Raw genomic sequence first — 12,500 nt, 5'->3', positions numbered from 1 at the left:
TCTGGAGGCAGGTAACAGGCATCATTTTAAGGAGGATAGCTGGCCTCGTTTTAGACAAGTCTTTGTTTATATTGAATTGTGTTTTTTATCGTGTGTGTAACTTGCCTCCTTTTTATCATGGTGTTTTTAAAGCGTGGACACTTTTTAAATGGGACAGACTGGGGCCTGCAGCCTCTCTCTTCTGGCTCCTGGAGGAGCCCCTGGTGTGTGGGGCCCGGCTGGACATACAAGACGGCAGCAGCCCTGGCCTCACCCAGCGCCTTCGCTCCACGGGGACGGTCAGGCTGAGGCAGGTGGTGGACGTGGCAGGGCCCGGGCTGCACAACACGCAGGCTGTGGCCTCTCTCCTGGGCCTGAGGTCCAGCCGACACACCAGACACATCCTGAACCAGTGGAGCAGCAGGCTGAGCGCAGAGGAGCACGAGATGCTGAGGGAGTACAGCAGCGGGGCGGAGGTACCGGATGAGGGAGATCCGTTCCCAGAACTCAGTCTGTCCGTGGACCAGAGCGGGCTGGTCAAACCAATGGGCACTTCTAAGTCTATGTTGGATATACAAATGCTTCCAGGGAAAACCTTATACAAATACTGTGTGGCGGCTGTACACAAAGAAAAACTGAGCACCAACAGAGACACAGTGTGGAAAGAGAGGCTGCAGGGCCGGGCCAGTGTGGAGGCTTCTCTCTCTCTCTCCCTCTATCTACGTATCAATCTATCCAAATCTAAAAAAAAGCTCTCTATCTATCTATCTATCTATCTATCTATCTATCTATCTATCTATCCATCCATCTATCTATCTATCTCTCTATCTATCTATCTACGTATCCATCTATCTATCTATCTATCTATCTATCTGATGTCCTTCATGACTGTAGGTGAGAGTAGGAACCGGTAGATCCAGAGCTTTGCCTTCTGGCTCAGCATCACAACTTTCCACATTATCAGCTCTGACCGGGGAAACCTTAAAGGGACAATGTAACATGTTAAGTAATTCGTAAGCTCAAATCAATATCCTCATTCATAAATATGTCCTCATTGGTGTAAAATCACCTCTGCCAATAATCTGAATAATCCTCCTGAGCGGAGAAATACAAATATTAATATTACATTTTGTACATTGAGCAGACAAGTCTTATGGAGCAATCCATGTTTTTGGAATGTCATCAGGTGCATCGTTTAACATTTAGAATTGTTCTTGTCCTTGAAGGCCATTGTAGCTTCTGTTATTATTCTAAAGGGTTGGGGTTACCCAGGGAGCATTGCATTCTAGAACTTTGTAGAACTTTCTTGATGATGTCATATTACACAGTGCCCCTTTAACCCTGGAACACACATTCTTCCTCTACTGCACGTCTGACTGGAGGAACCCTTAGCACACACAAACTGAGACACACACACACACACACACACACACACACACACACTGGAGGAACCCTTAGCTGTCAGGAGGCAGTGAATGGCTGAATGGATGAGCCAATGAAACAACAGTCAAGGGTATATTTACAATTGGAATCAACTCGTCTTTATTGAAGTTACATGTTGGATCATTTAAAACACATTTTTAATATTGTCAACATTTCATTTAAGGATTCGAAACAACTTCATGGCTCTACACACGTCAAGAAAATAAATCAAGCACAATGTAAATGACAAATGTTTTAGAATAATGGCAAAAGGCAAAATAAACAAAAGGTAAATAATGGATACCAAGTCAACCCTGCTAGCACCCCAACTAGTAACACCCCCCCTCCCCTCCCAGAATAGAAAAAAACATAAAAATCAAAACCATCAGATTCTCTAGTTTCTGACTGTCCATGAACGCCCCTCGACAACTCTTGGCATCAGTAAGTAAAACAGCTACAAAGTTAAAATCACTAGTTCATCATAATCTCACAGTCCACATTTCCTTTTTCAAATATTTGCCAAAAATCTATTATTTGCTCGATCAAGATGCTCTAAAGAACATATAATTCTGCGCTTGTTGATTATAATAATAATACATTAGATTTGTAAAGCGCTTTTCTAGTACTCAAAGCGCTTCACAAATAGCCTGGAAATCCAGACATGCTGCTGGCAAATTGTAATTAGCTCAGCCTGTTGGTCTGGACACGATTTATTGGAGCTCATTAACTATGTCAGAAAATTCTGACCTGCCAATCAAATCGTTCTATATGTTTGTGCTGTGATGTGTGGCCACGCAGGCTAGAGAAGCAGTCATTAGCCTTCCTAAATACAGATTGATTGATTGATTGATTGATTGATTGATTGATCTTAAAGCCATGGTTGTGCTGTTACTTAGAGATGCAGGGCTTTCAGATAAAGCCAAAATTAGCCCAAAGTCAGTAAAAATGTGACGGGAGCAAAACAACGCTCAGAAATGGCAGTGTTCAAAACATGATAGATAATAAATCAAACATGTACGATCATCTTTGTCTCTATCTTCTCTGTTGCACTTTTACTCAGAGCTTGACTGGTAATATCTTCAGTTCACCTCTAGTGAAAAAGTATGGAAACATCCTCTCAGTGAAAGTGCGTGTGATGGTGTGTATGTGTGTGTTAGTGTCAGGACCAGAGAACAACAGTTTCCCTCTGTTCCAGTCCAGATTCACTCTGATCCTCTGGAGCTTCTTCTTCACTGGGAGATAAATGGATGCACCTGATGGTGAACAAGTAAAGTATTTACCTTTATAGAACCCTATTCCCCATAGTCCAGACTGTTTGCTTCCCTTCCTCTGGACAGACTCTGCTAACACACCCAGGCTCCAGTGTGCACTGTTTCCAACCAGGACGTCCCAGCTGTGAGTCCCTGAGTTAAAGCCCTCAGAGCTCAGGACAAAGGCGTAATCATCAAACCTCTCTGGATTATCAGGAAGCTGCTGATACACCTCTCCTAGTCTCATACTGGTCAGATCTTCAGACAGGATGAGACTTGGACCAGCAGTGTTTGGGTCCAGAACCAGAGGAGTGTAGGAGACCATGTCCTTCATCTTGTTCCAGATGTTGAAGGTCAGGTTGCCCAGGTGTTTGGCCTCGTCTATCAGAGCTCCTGAGAGCAGCTGTGGATCATCTGGCAGGGGGCGCTGCTGGACTCTGTCCACTGCAGCCTTGTAGTTGAGCAGGAATGAGACGTCTACAGCTTTCAGCTGCTCCTCTGTGGCTCTGACTGTGTCTGAAAGAGCTGCTATCTCTCTGCTCAGAACCTCTATCTTCTCCTTCATCATCTGACTCTTCTGCTCCTCTTCCTCCCTCAGCGCAGCCATCCTGGCCTCCTCTTCCTCTTCTAGAAACTGGTGAAGCTTCTCAAACTGATCCTGAATCTGCGTCTCTGTGTGTCGGGCCTGGTCCTTTATGTGTTTTGCTGTTTTATCAGACTCCACTTTAACTTGTTCAAAGATCTTTAACTTCTCCTTTAAGAGCTCCAGAGTTTCCTCAAGTTCCTTCTTGAGTTGTGGTGCAGCTTCATCGATGGGTCTGAATCTGTGGCCGCTGTGTTTCTCTGAATCTCTGCAGATCAGACAAACTGGCTGCTGATGGTCCAGACAGAAGAGTTTGAGTTTCTCAGAGTGCAGACTGCAGAGATCCTCTGAAGCTTTCTGATCTCTCTCCAGTAAGAAGGCCTCACACAGGTTCTTTAACACCAGATTACAAGGAGGTTCATACTTTGATGTTTTCTTACAAACTGGACACTCCCGTGTTGGTTTCTCTCTCCACCAGTTCTTCAGACATTCTTTACAGAAGCTGTGGCTACACGACAGAACAACAGGATCTCTGAAGACGTCATGACAGACCGGACAGCAGAAATCCTTCTCTGATCTGGAAGCCATTTTGTCTGTGAGAGCAGCTGAAAACACAGCAGAGAGACAGACAGACAGACAGACAGACAGACAGACAGACAGACAGACAGACAGACAGACAGGCAGACAGACAGGGCGTTAACACAGAAGTCAGTTGTTTCTCTCTCTGCTTAGTAACTTCCCCTTTAAGTCTGGAAGTGTTTCAGTGAGTCATTAAAGTAGTTTAGACTGTAGTTCTGATCATAAAGTCCTGTCATAATGATGCAGCACCCCCCCACCCCCATTCAAATGAAGTCCCAACTATCATTACCACTGTAATGAAGTTAAATCTTACTGTGTGTCTGTGTCCGTGTGTGTGTGTCAGGCCTCTGCTGTGTTTCCTCTTATAGGAGCAGATGAGGAACAGACATTCCTCATCTGCTTGTAGGTCAAAGCACAAACATTTCTAAATCACATCATTACTGCAGGACTTTATGATTGACAGCCTATTCCACACTTTTATTTAACTCCTTAAATTATTCTTATTCTTACTTTTGTTTAATTGATGTTGTATTGTGAAGTTGCCTTTGTGTACGAAATGTCTCACACAGACCAACAATGAGCTGATATAAGTGTTAATAAATATAAATCTTACCGTCTGTCAGTGTGTCTCTCCTCTCTCACAGCTGAACAGAAATGAACAGTTTCCTGGTTTGTCTCAGGTGAGGGGTGGAGCTCCTCCTCTGCTGAATGCACAAGGTGAGTTTGATTCCTTTGATTGCTTCAGTCTAAAGTACTGACTCAATGTTGTTGGATATGTTGACCTTCCCTGTGTTCCAAATCTCATACTCTTTCTTTTTACTACACTACATACTAAAGTACAGAAGAGTTTTAGTCTTTTTACTACACTGCATACTAAAGTACAGAAGAGTTTTAAGGCCATGGGAGAGAAAAAAAAAATCAGATAAGGAAGATTTTTTTTTCATTATGTAGGGAAATGTCCAGAATAAAGACGAATACTCCAAATTGCAATTGGAGTTCGTGGGGCATTTATGTATTTTCAGCATACTACAATTGACCTGCATGTATTGGGACTAGGGATGTAACAATATACCGCAAAACGGTCGTTCGCGATATGAAAAGGCCACGAATGTCAACCGTACGTTTTTTCTTGTTATACCTTGTCACGGTATTGAGGCGAGCGTGCATGGTAAATGCGCTCCGTCATTGTGGAGAGTCTGGTAAGCAACGTTGTCATAAACGTAGCACTCAATCTAACACTGTATGGGCCACACCAACATTGGAAACCAAACAATAACACATTGACACAACATCTTATCACTGAAAGTGAACAGTTCATACAAATCATAAATAAGAAAAGTTGTAGCCTACATGTTATTTTGATAAACCAAGATATTAATTCATTTTTACGTGTTGATTTTAATGTTGGAAACTTCTAGTCTGGACCAGAATAAGAAAATAATTCTGGTCAGATCTGGATCCATCAATTCTAAATTCATTATATCAAAGTTAAGGTTTAAGTTGTTCGGCCCGACACAAACCATCCTCTTCATCTCTAACTGCCCCCTTCCATCCTCTTCATCTCTAACTGCCCCCTTCCATCCTCTTCATCTCCAACTGCCCCCTTCCATCCTCTTCATCTCTAACTGCCCCCTTCCATCCTCTTCATCTCTAACTGCCCCCTTCCATCCTCTTCATCTCTAACTGCCCCCTTCCATCCTCTTCATCTCTAACTGCCCCCTTCCATCCTCTTCATCTCTAACTGCCCCCTTCCATCCTCTTCATCTCTAACTGCCCCCTTCCACATACCGATCAAAATTCTGCTCTAGCGTAAAAAAAATATTCTAGTATAAAAACAGATTACACAGACAATACTTCTGTATTATAAATAATATCTCTGATCGGCCTGATGGAATATTCTGATGTTTTGAGATGCTGGATTTTTGATTTTCATGAGCTGTAAGCCGGAATCCTGAAAAGTTAGAACAATAAAATGTCTGAAATATATCACTGTCTGTCTAATACATCTAGAATATATGGAACTTGCACTTCTTGAATTAAACTACATTTAAAAAAAAGCTTTTCCGGGGGCGCCCTTAGCTCAGTTGGTAGGGCGTCCCCCCCCATGGGCCTCGGCCAGCAGCAGACCCGGCTTCGATTCCAGCCCGTGGTCGTTCTCTGCATGTCACTCCCCTCTCTGCCCCATTTCAACTCTACACTATCAATAAAGCATAAAAATGCCCAAAAAAATAAATCTTAAAAAAATAAAAAAATAAAAAGCTTTTCCATGATATTCTAATAAGATTTTCACCTGTATATAATATCTAGATCTGAAGTGCCTTTGACATCAGTTGATAGTTCTGTCCAAACAAAGATACAATAGAAAAAGAACTCGACTGAAAGAACTGACAGCGAGCCTTCCTGCACTATATTTCAATTCAACTTTATTTCAGACAGACATGTCAATATCAGTATATCGAAAACACAATAACAAATGCAAGAAAAAAAAAAGTTTTATTCATTATATTTCAAACATTGTAGAAAAACATGTTTTACTGTCTCAGGACTTTCCTCTTTCACACAACACAGAAACAGGTTTTCCTACAACACAGTGATTCAGCAGACAGACAGATCTCACAGCGCCACATACCGATCAAACATCTGTTATAGTGTAAATAATTATTCTAGTTTAAAATAGATTACTGAATAACAAATAATGAGTATTTTGAAAAAGTTTAAGAAAATTCAGTAACTGTCTCAAAGTATTGACCAAACTTAGACCCAAAAGTTACTTAAAGGTGAAGTAAGCGATATACAGTATTTATGTTAATATACGTGTTAAATCGTTGTATATTCATACAGTGATCACTTACATAATGTGCGCGTTTCATAACTCCGATCTCTCAGTCGCCCGCTATGCATGTAATCGGCAAATAAACTTTTTGAGTATCCCACAAACTAACCTTTAACCTTTAAAAGTCCAACTGAGAAGCAAACAGAAGTGAACCTGATCAATCATTCATATCTAAATATATATCACTGTCCACTGCAGCCTTGTAGTTGAGCAGGAATGAGACGTCTTCAGCTCTCAGCTGCTCCTTTGTGGCTCTGACTGTGTCTGAAAGAGCTGCTATCTCTCTGCTCAGAGCCTCCATCTTCTCCTTCATCATCTGACTCTTCTGCTCCTCTTCCTCCCTCAGTGCAGCCAACCTGGCCTCCTCTTCCTCTTCTAGAAACTGGTGAAGCTTCTTAAACTGATCCTGAATCTGCCTCTCTGTGCGTCGGGCCTGGACCTTAATGTGTTTTGCTGTTTTATCAGACTTTACTTCAACTTGTTCAAAGATCTTTAACTTCTCCTTTAAGAGCTCCAGAGTTTCCCCAAGTTCCTTCTTGAGTTGTGCTGCAGCTTCATCGATGGGTTTCTTTTCTTTCTCTGATCTGGAAGCCATTTCGTCTGTGAGAGCAGCTGAAAACACAGCAGAGAGACAGACAGACAGACAGACAGACAGACAGACAGACAGACAGGGCGTTAACACAGAAGTCAGTTGTTTCTCTCTCTGCTTAGTAACTTCCCCTTTAAGTCTGGAAGTGTTTCAGTGAGTCATTAAAGTAGTTTAGACTGTAGTTCTGATCATAAAGTCCTGTCGTAATGATGCAGCACCCCCTCCCCCTTCCCCCCCCTTCAAATGAAGTCCCAACTATCATTACCACTGTAATGAAGTTAAATCTTACCTTGTGTCCGTGTGTCCGTGTGTCTGTCTGTCTGTCTGTCTGTCTGTCTGTGTGTGTGTGTGTGTGTGTGTGTGTGTGTCAGGCCTCTGCTGTGTTTCCTCTTAAAGGAGCAGATGAGGAACAGACATTCACACTCATTATGTACATTTAGTTTTCTGTGAGCTTAGACTTTAAAAAAAAGGAATCGTAAAACATGACAATGAGAATTACAAGTTAAAAGGAAAGCCGAGAATGAATCAACCGGCTTTAGACACAGGGCCCCAGCTACCAGCAGAGAATAAGCCTATCTGTCTATTACAGTGCACCCCCCCCCCCCCCCCCCCATCTGGAGGAGTCACCCAGGAATGCATCTACTTCTCAGCTATGATGCTTAGTGTTAGTTATGGCCTTGGTCTAAGCCGACTGGTTGTTCCAAGGGTTAGAACTAAACATAGTGAAGCAGCATTCTGTTGTTATGCAACTGGAATATATTTCCGGATGATTTTAGACACAGACTCTGGCTGCTTGTAGGTCAAAGCACAAACATTTCTAAATCACATTGCCTATTCCACACTTTTATTTAGCTCCTTAAATTATTCTTATTCTTACTTTTGTTTAATTGATGTTGTATTGTGAAGTTGCCTTTGTGTACGGAATGTCTCACACAGACCAACAATGAGCTGATATAAGTGTTAATAAATATAAATCTTACCGTCTCTCAGTGTGTCTCTCCTCTCTCACAGCTGAACAGAAATGAACTGTTTCCTGGTTTGTCTCAGGTGAGGGGTGGAGCTCCTCCTCTGCTGAATGCACAGGTGACACCATCCATCCATCCATCCACCCATCCACCCACCCATCCATCCATCCATCCATCCATCTATCAGATCTATCATCCTTACCAGATGCCCTAACCACCTCAACTGGCTCCTTTCTACACAGATATGGTGCACACAATTTAAAAAAAAAACCATAGAGACCATAACTAAACTCAAATGAGACAATATAAACAGAAAATGTACTATACACTGTTATGTAAAGAGAAATGTGTCTTTTATCAATCAGATGTTGAGTGGTGATGACTCTTTAGATTCCTCTCCATCTCAGTCTCAATATAATGATAAAACAGAACCATCTGTTATTTCAGTTTGTCTGTTTACCACTTTGATATAAACTGGAATATTGATAAAGCACTTTTCTAGACAATCAAAGATGCCTTACATACAAAAACACAAAATACTCAAAGACGCTCACATTAAATACAGAAAACAAATACAGAAAAGTTTGGAGTGGGAGTCAGGTGTTGTAGGCTTTCTTGAAAAGGTTTTAAGGTGATTTTTAAATTAGTGAAGTGAATCTGACCCTGCGTTCCGAATTTCATACTATGCTACAATTGGGACATACTTTAACTTATTTATTTCATCATAACATGGCTCCTTGATCAGGCCTCTTGCTTATATATATGTCGCATCCCCGTTGTTTTTATATAGAGGCTCTGTCGATGTGACTTCACTTCAGGTGCGCACTGGATTGTGGGTCAGAATCGCCCAATTAAGAAGAAAATTTCAGCCGGATGTAGTAGACATCTTGGTCTTTCTAACCATCCTAAATCTGTCCACAAGAATCAGGACATCCCAAATCTGTTTTCTACCATACTAAATAGTAGAAAGTATGGGGACTGGAACACAGGTTGAGTTGTGGTTGTTTGGAGGGAGGGAGTTCCAGAGGGTTGGGGCAGCAATGGCAAAGTCTCTGTCTCTAAGGAGCTCTGCTTGGTCCTGGTGATGGGGGTCAGAAGGTTGGCCTCAGAAGATCTTTTTGGGGAGTGGGGGAGGGACTTTTGAGGAGGTCTGTTAGTTTATTGATGGCTTTGTAGGGGCGTCCGTGGTGAAGTGTGTAGGGCGGTCGTCCACTGGGTTACAGGGTCGGTGGTTCAATCCCCCATCTCCCCGCCACATGTCCAAGTGTCCCTGGGCAAAGAGACACTGAACCCTGAATGTCTCCTGATAGTTAGCTTGCACCCTGCGTGATAGCTGCTGCTGCTATCGGTGTATGAATGTGTGTGTGAATGGGTGAATGTGTATAAAACAATGTAAAGCGCTTTGAGTCCATGAAAGACAGGGAAATGTGCTGTATAAGTGGAGTCCATTTTTACAATTTGTAGGTGATGAGAAGGATGAAACATTTGACAGGGAGCTAACAACGCTCAGAAACAGAGTAGACAGTGTTCATAGACTGGGGAGCAGCTGGACTTTGAAACTTGAAACCAGGGTTCAATTCCCGGTCTGGGCAAGTCCAGTGAGGGTAAATGGTAAATGGACTTGACTTATATAGCGCTTTCTAGCCGATTTTCTCAGCCCCAAAGCGCTTTACATTTCTTACCCATTCATACACACACTCATACACAGATGAAAGGCGCTCTCTGAACCATCGGGAGCAATGTGGGGTTCAGTGTCTTGCTCAGGGACACTTCGACATGTAGCGGGTAGGCAGGGAATCGAACCTCCGACCCTGCACTCCAGAGGCGATCTCCCTACCCACTTTGCCACTGCTGCACATGTCCTAAGGGTCCTTAGGACATGTACTACAAAGCTACACACTCAGACCTTCAGTGGTAATATCTTCAGAGGGAGATCATCCAAAGGGTTGAAGAATGGAAACATCTTCTCAGTGAAAGTGTCTGTGAAGGTGTGTATGTGTGTGTTAGTATCTGGACCAGAGAACGACAGTGTTCCTCTGTTCCAGTCCAGATTCACTCTGATCCTCTGGAGCTTCTTCTTCACTCGGTGAAGGACTTCCTGGCCTGATGGTGACTCTGCTAAGTATTCACTTCCATAGAACCCGATTCCCCATAATCCAGACTGTGTGCTTCCCTTCCTCTGGACAGACTCTTCAGACACACCAAGAAACCAGCGTTTACTGTCTCCAACCTGGACCTCCCAGCTGTGAGTCCCTGAGTTAAAGCCCTCAGAGCTCAGGACAGAACCGAAACAATCAAACCTCTCTGGATTATCAGGAAGCTGCGGTCCCTCTCCTCCTCGTTTCACACTGGTCAGATATTTAGACAGGATTAGTTCTGGACCAGCAGTGTTTGGGTCCAGAACCAGAGGAGTGTAGGAGACCATGTCCTTCATCTTGTTCCAGATGTTGAAGGTCAGGTTGCCCAGGTGTTTGGCCTCGTCTATCAGAGCTCCTGAGAGCAGCTGTGGATCATCTGGCAGGGGGCGCTGCTGGACTCTGTCCACTGCAGCCTTGTAGTTGAGCAGGAATGAGACATCTTCAGCTCTCAGCTGCTCCTCTGTGGCTCTGACTGTGTCTGAAAGAGCTGCTATCTCTCTGCTCAAAGCCTCCATCTTCTGACTCTTCTGCTCCTCTTCCTCCCTCAGTGCAGCCATCCTGGCCTCCTCTTCTTCTTCTAAAAATTGGTGAAGCATTCTAAACTGACCCTTAATCTGTGTCTCTGTGTGTCGGGCCTGGACCTTTATGTGTTCTGCTGTTTTATCAGACTCCACTTTAACTTCTTCAAAAACCTTTAACTTCTCCTTTAAGAGCTCCAGAGTTTCCTCAAGTTTCTTCTTGAGTTGTGCTGCAGCTTCATCGATGGGTCTGAATCTGTGGCCGCTGTGTTTCGCTGAATCTCTACAGACGAGACAGATTGTTTGCTGATGGTCCAGACAGAAAAGTTCAAGTTTCCTGAAGTGCAGACTGCAGAGAGCCTCAGCTGATCTGGAAGCCATTTTGTCTGTGAGCTGAAAACACAGACAGACAGAAGTACAGTCAGTCCCGGCTCCCTTCCCTCCTCTAAAGTGAACCGTGAGACGATCCAAATGATCAGTTTTGTGATCCTCTGCACCCCTCCCTCCTCTACTAACTTCCCCTGAATCTTTCTTTAAGTCTCTTTGAGTCCAACTCACCTTCAGTGTGTGGAGTGTCAGCAGGTGGAAGCAGCAGTGTTGTAGCTGAACTCACTCAGAGGAAGTTGTTAGTTTGGCAGGCCGACCACTGTGTGTGTGTGAGAGAGAGAGAGAGAGAGAGAGAGAGAGAGAGAGAGAGAGAGAGAGAGAGAGAGAGAGAGAGAGAGAGAAAGTTGTTAGTTTGGTCTGAAGGGGAATCTGATCATCTGTAATGCACAGGGTATAAATACACGCTCATAGAAAACATACCACACCTCTAAAGCTCAACTGTAAACGATAGTTATGTATGTCAATACGGTCCTATGTATTCTGGATGACCTCCAGAGGCGGTACTTTAGCACTGGATGTTCCATCTCGCGCAGGCAGAGTGATTATACCAACAAAGTCACCTGTGAAACCTGGGTGACCCGAGAATATCTATATATTCCAGAAGTCACCAGAGCATCTGCTTCAACTGGATCTTCTAGCGGAATCTGAGAAGTCTGAGTGAAAGAGAACTCATCTTGAATTCAGAGAACCGTAGTTCCATACATAACTATCGTTCTATTTCATTCCTACTGACCGCCAGAGGCTTTAGCACTGGATGACTTATACCAGAAAGGTCACGAAGAGTTCTCATCAATTAAGGGCTCTAAGCTGTCGACAAGACAGCCGTCATCCCACAGGATGAGAAGCAACAGCATTTACTCTGTAGAGCCGCGCAAACGTACATGATGAAGACCATGTAGCCGCGGAGCAAATATCCTGAAGTGGAACCCGCTTCAAGGCGGCCCATGATGGAGCCATACTCCTGGTAAAGTGGCACTTAAGGGCCAGTGGCACGGGGGAGCACCTGTGCTCTATAAGCATTCCAGACCACATCCACAAGCCAGTGGGAGAGTCTCTGTGTGGACAGGGCAGCCAAATGGGGGTAGACATAAGGCCCTCAGGACTACTAAGTCCCATGATGGAGCCCTCAGGGGTCGAGGTGGCTGAAGCCTCCAGAACACCCACGTAAGGAGCAGGCTCTGCTTCGATCTGCTGCCCCCTGGTGGCAGACTGTGGAGGTGTCTGTCCGGACGAGAACCTGACGGTTCCTCAGAACAG

The 12,500-nt window shown here is 43.9% G+C and overlaps 2 protein-coding genes across 2 annotated transcripts in view; both read right to left on the bottom strand.

Annotated features, from left to right (window-relative positions):
• Nucleotides 1-2,443: 2,443 nt before the first annotated feature.
• On the bottom strand, nucleotides 2,444-3,834 carry LOC307250030 (zinc-binding protein A33-like). The gene has a single exon (XM_080026958.1). It carries the CDS (start codon nucleotides 3,820-3,822, stop codon nucleotides 2,458-2,460), a length of 1,365 nt encoding a protein of 454 aa, XP_079883084.1. The 5' UTR covers nucleotides 3,823-3,834; the 3' UTR covers nucleotides 2,444-2,457.
• An 8,419-nt stretch (nucleotides 3,835-12,253) lies between these two features.
• LOC307249168 (E3 ubiquitin-protein ligase TRIM39-like) overlaps nucleotides 12,254-12,500 on the bottom strand; it is a gene marked incomplete at both ends in the record, with an annotated part of 9,818 nt that continues 9,571 nt past the window's right edge. Inside the window, one exon of the mRNA XM_080025803.1 lies at nucleotides 12,254-12,500. This exon is cut by the window's right edge and continues 281 nt beyond it. Within this exon, the coding sequence (XP_079881929.1) occupies nucleotides 12,254-12,500 (247 nt within the window).

The sequence above is a fragment of the Ammodytes marinus genome (assembly GCF_949987685.1).
Source record: "Ammodytes marinus genome assembly, chromosome: 4".
NCBI classification, from domain to species: Eukaryota; Metazoa; Chordata; class Actinopteri; order Uranoscopiformes; family Ammodytidae; genus Ammodytes; species Ammodytes marinus.
This window is presented reverse-complemented; position numbering and strand designations above follow the sequence as displayed.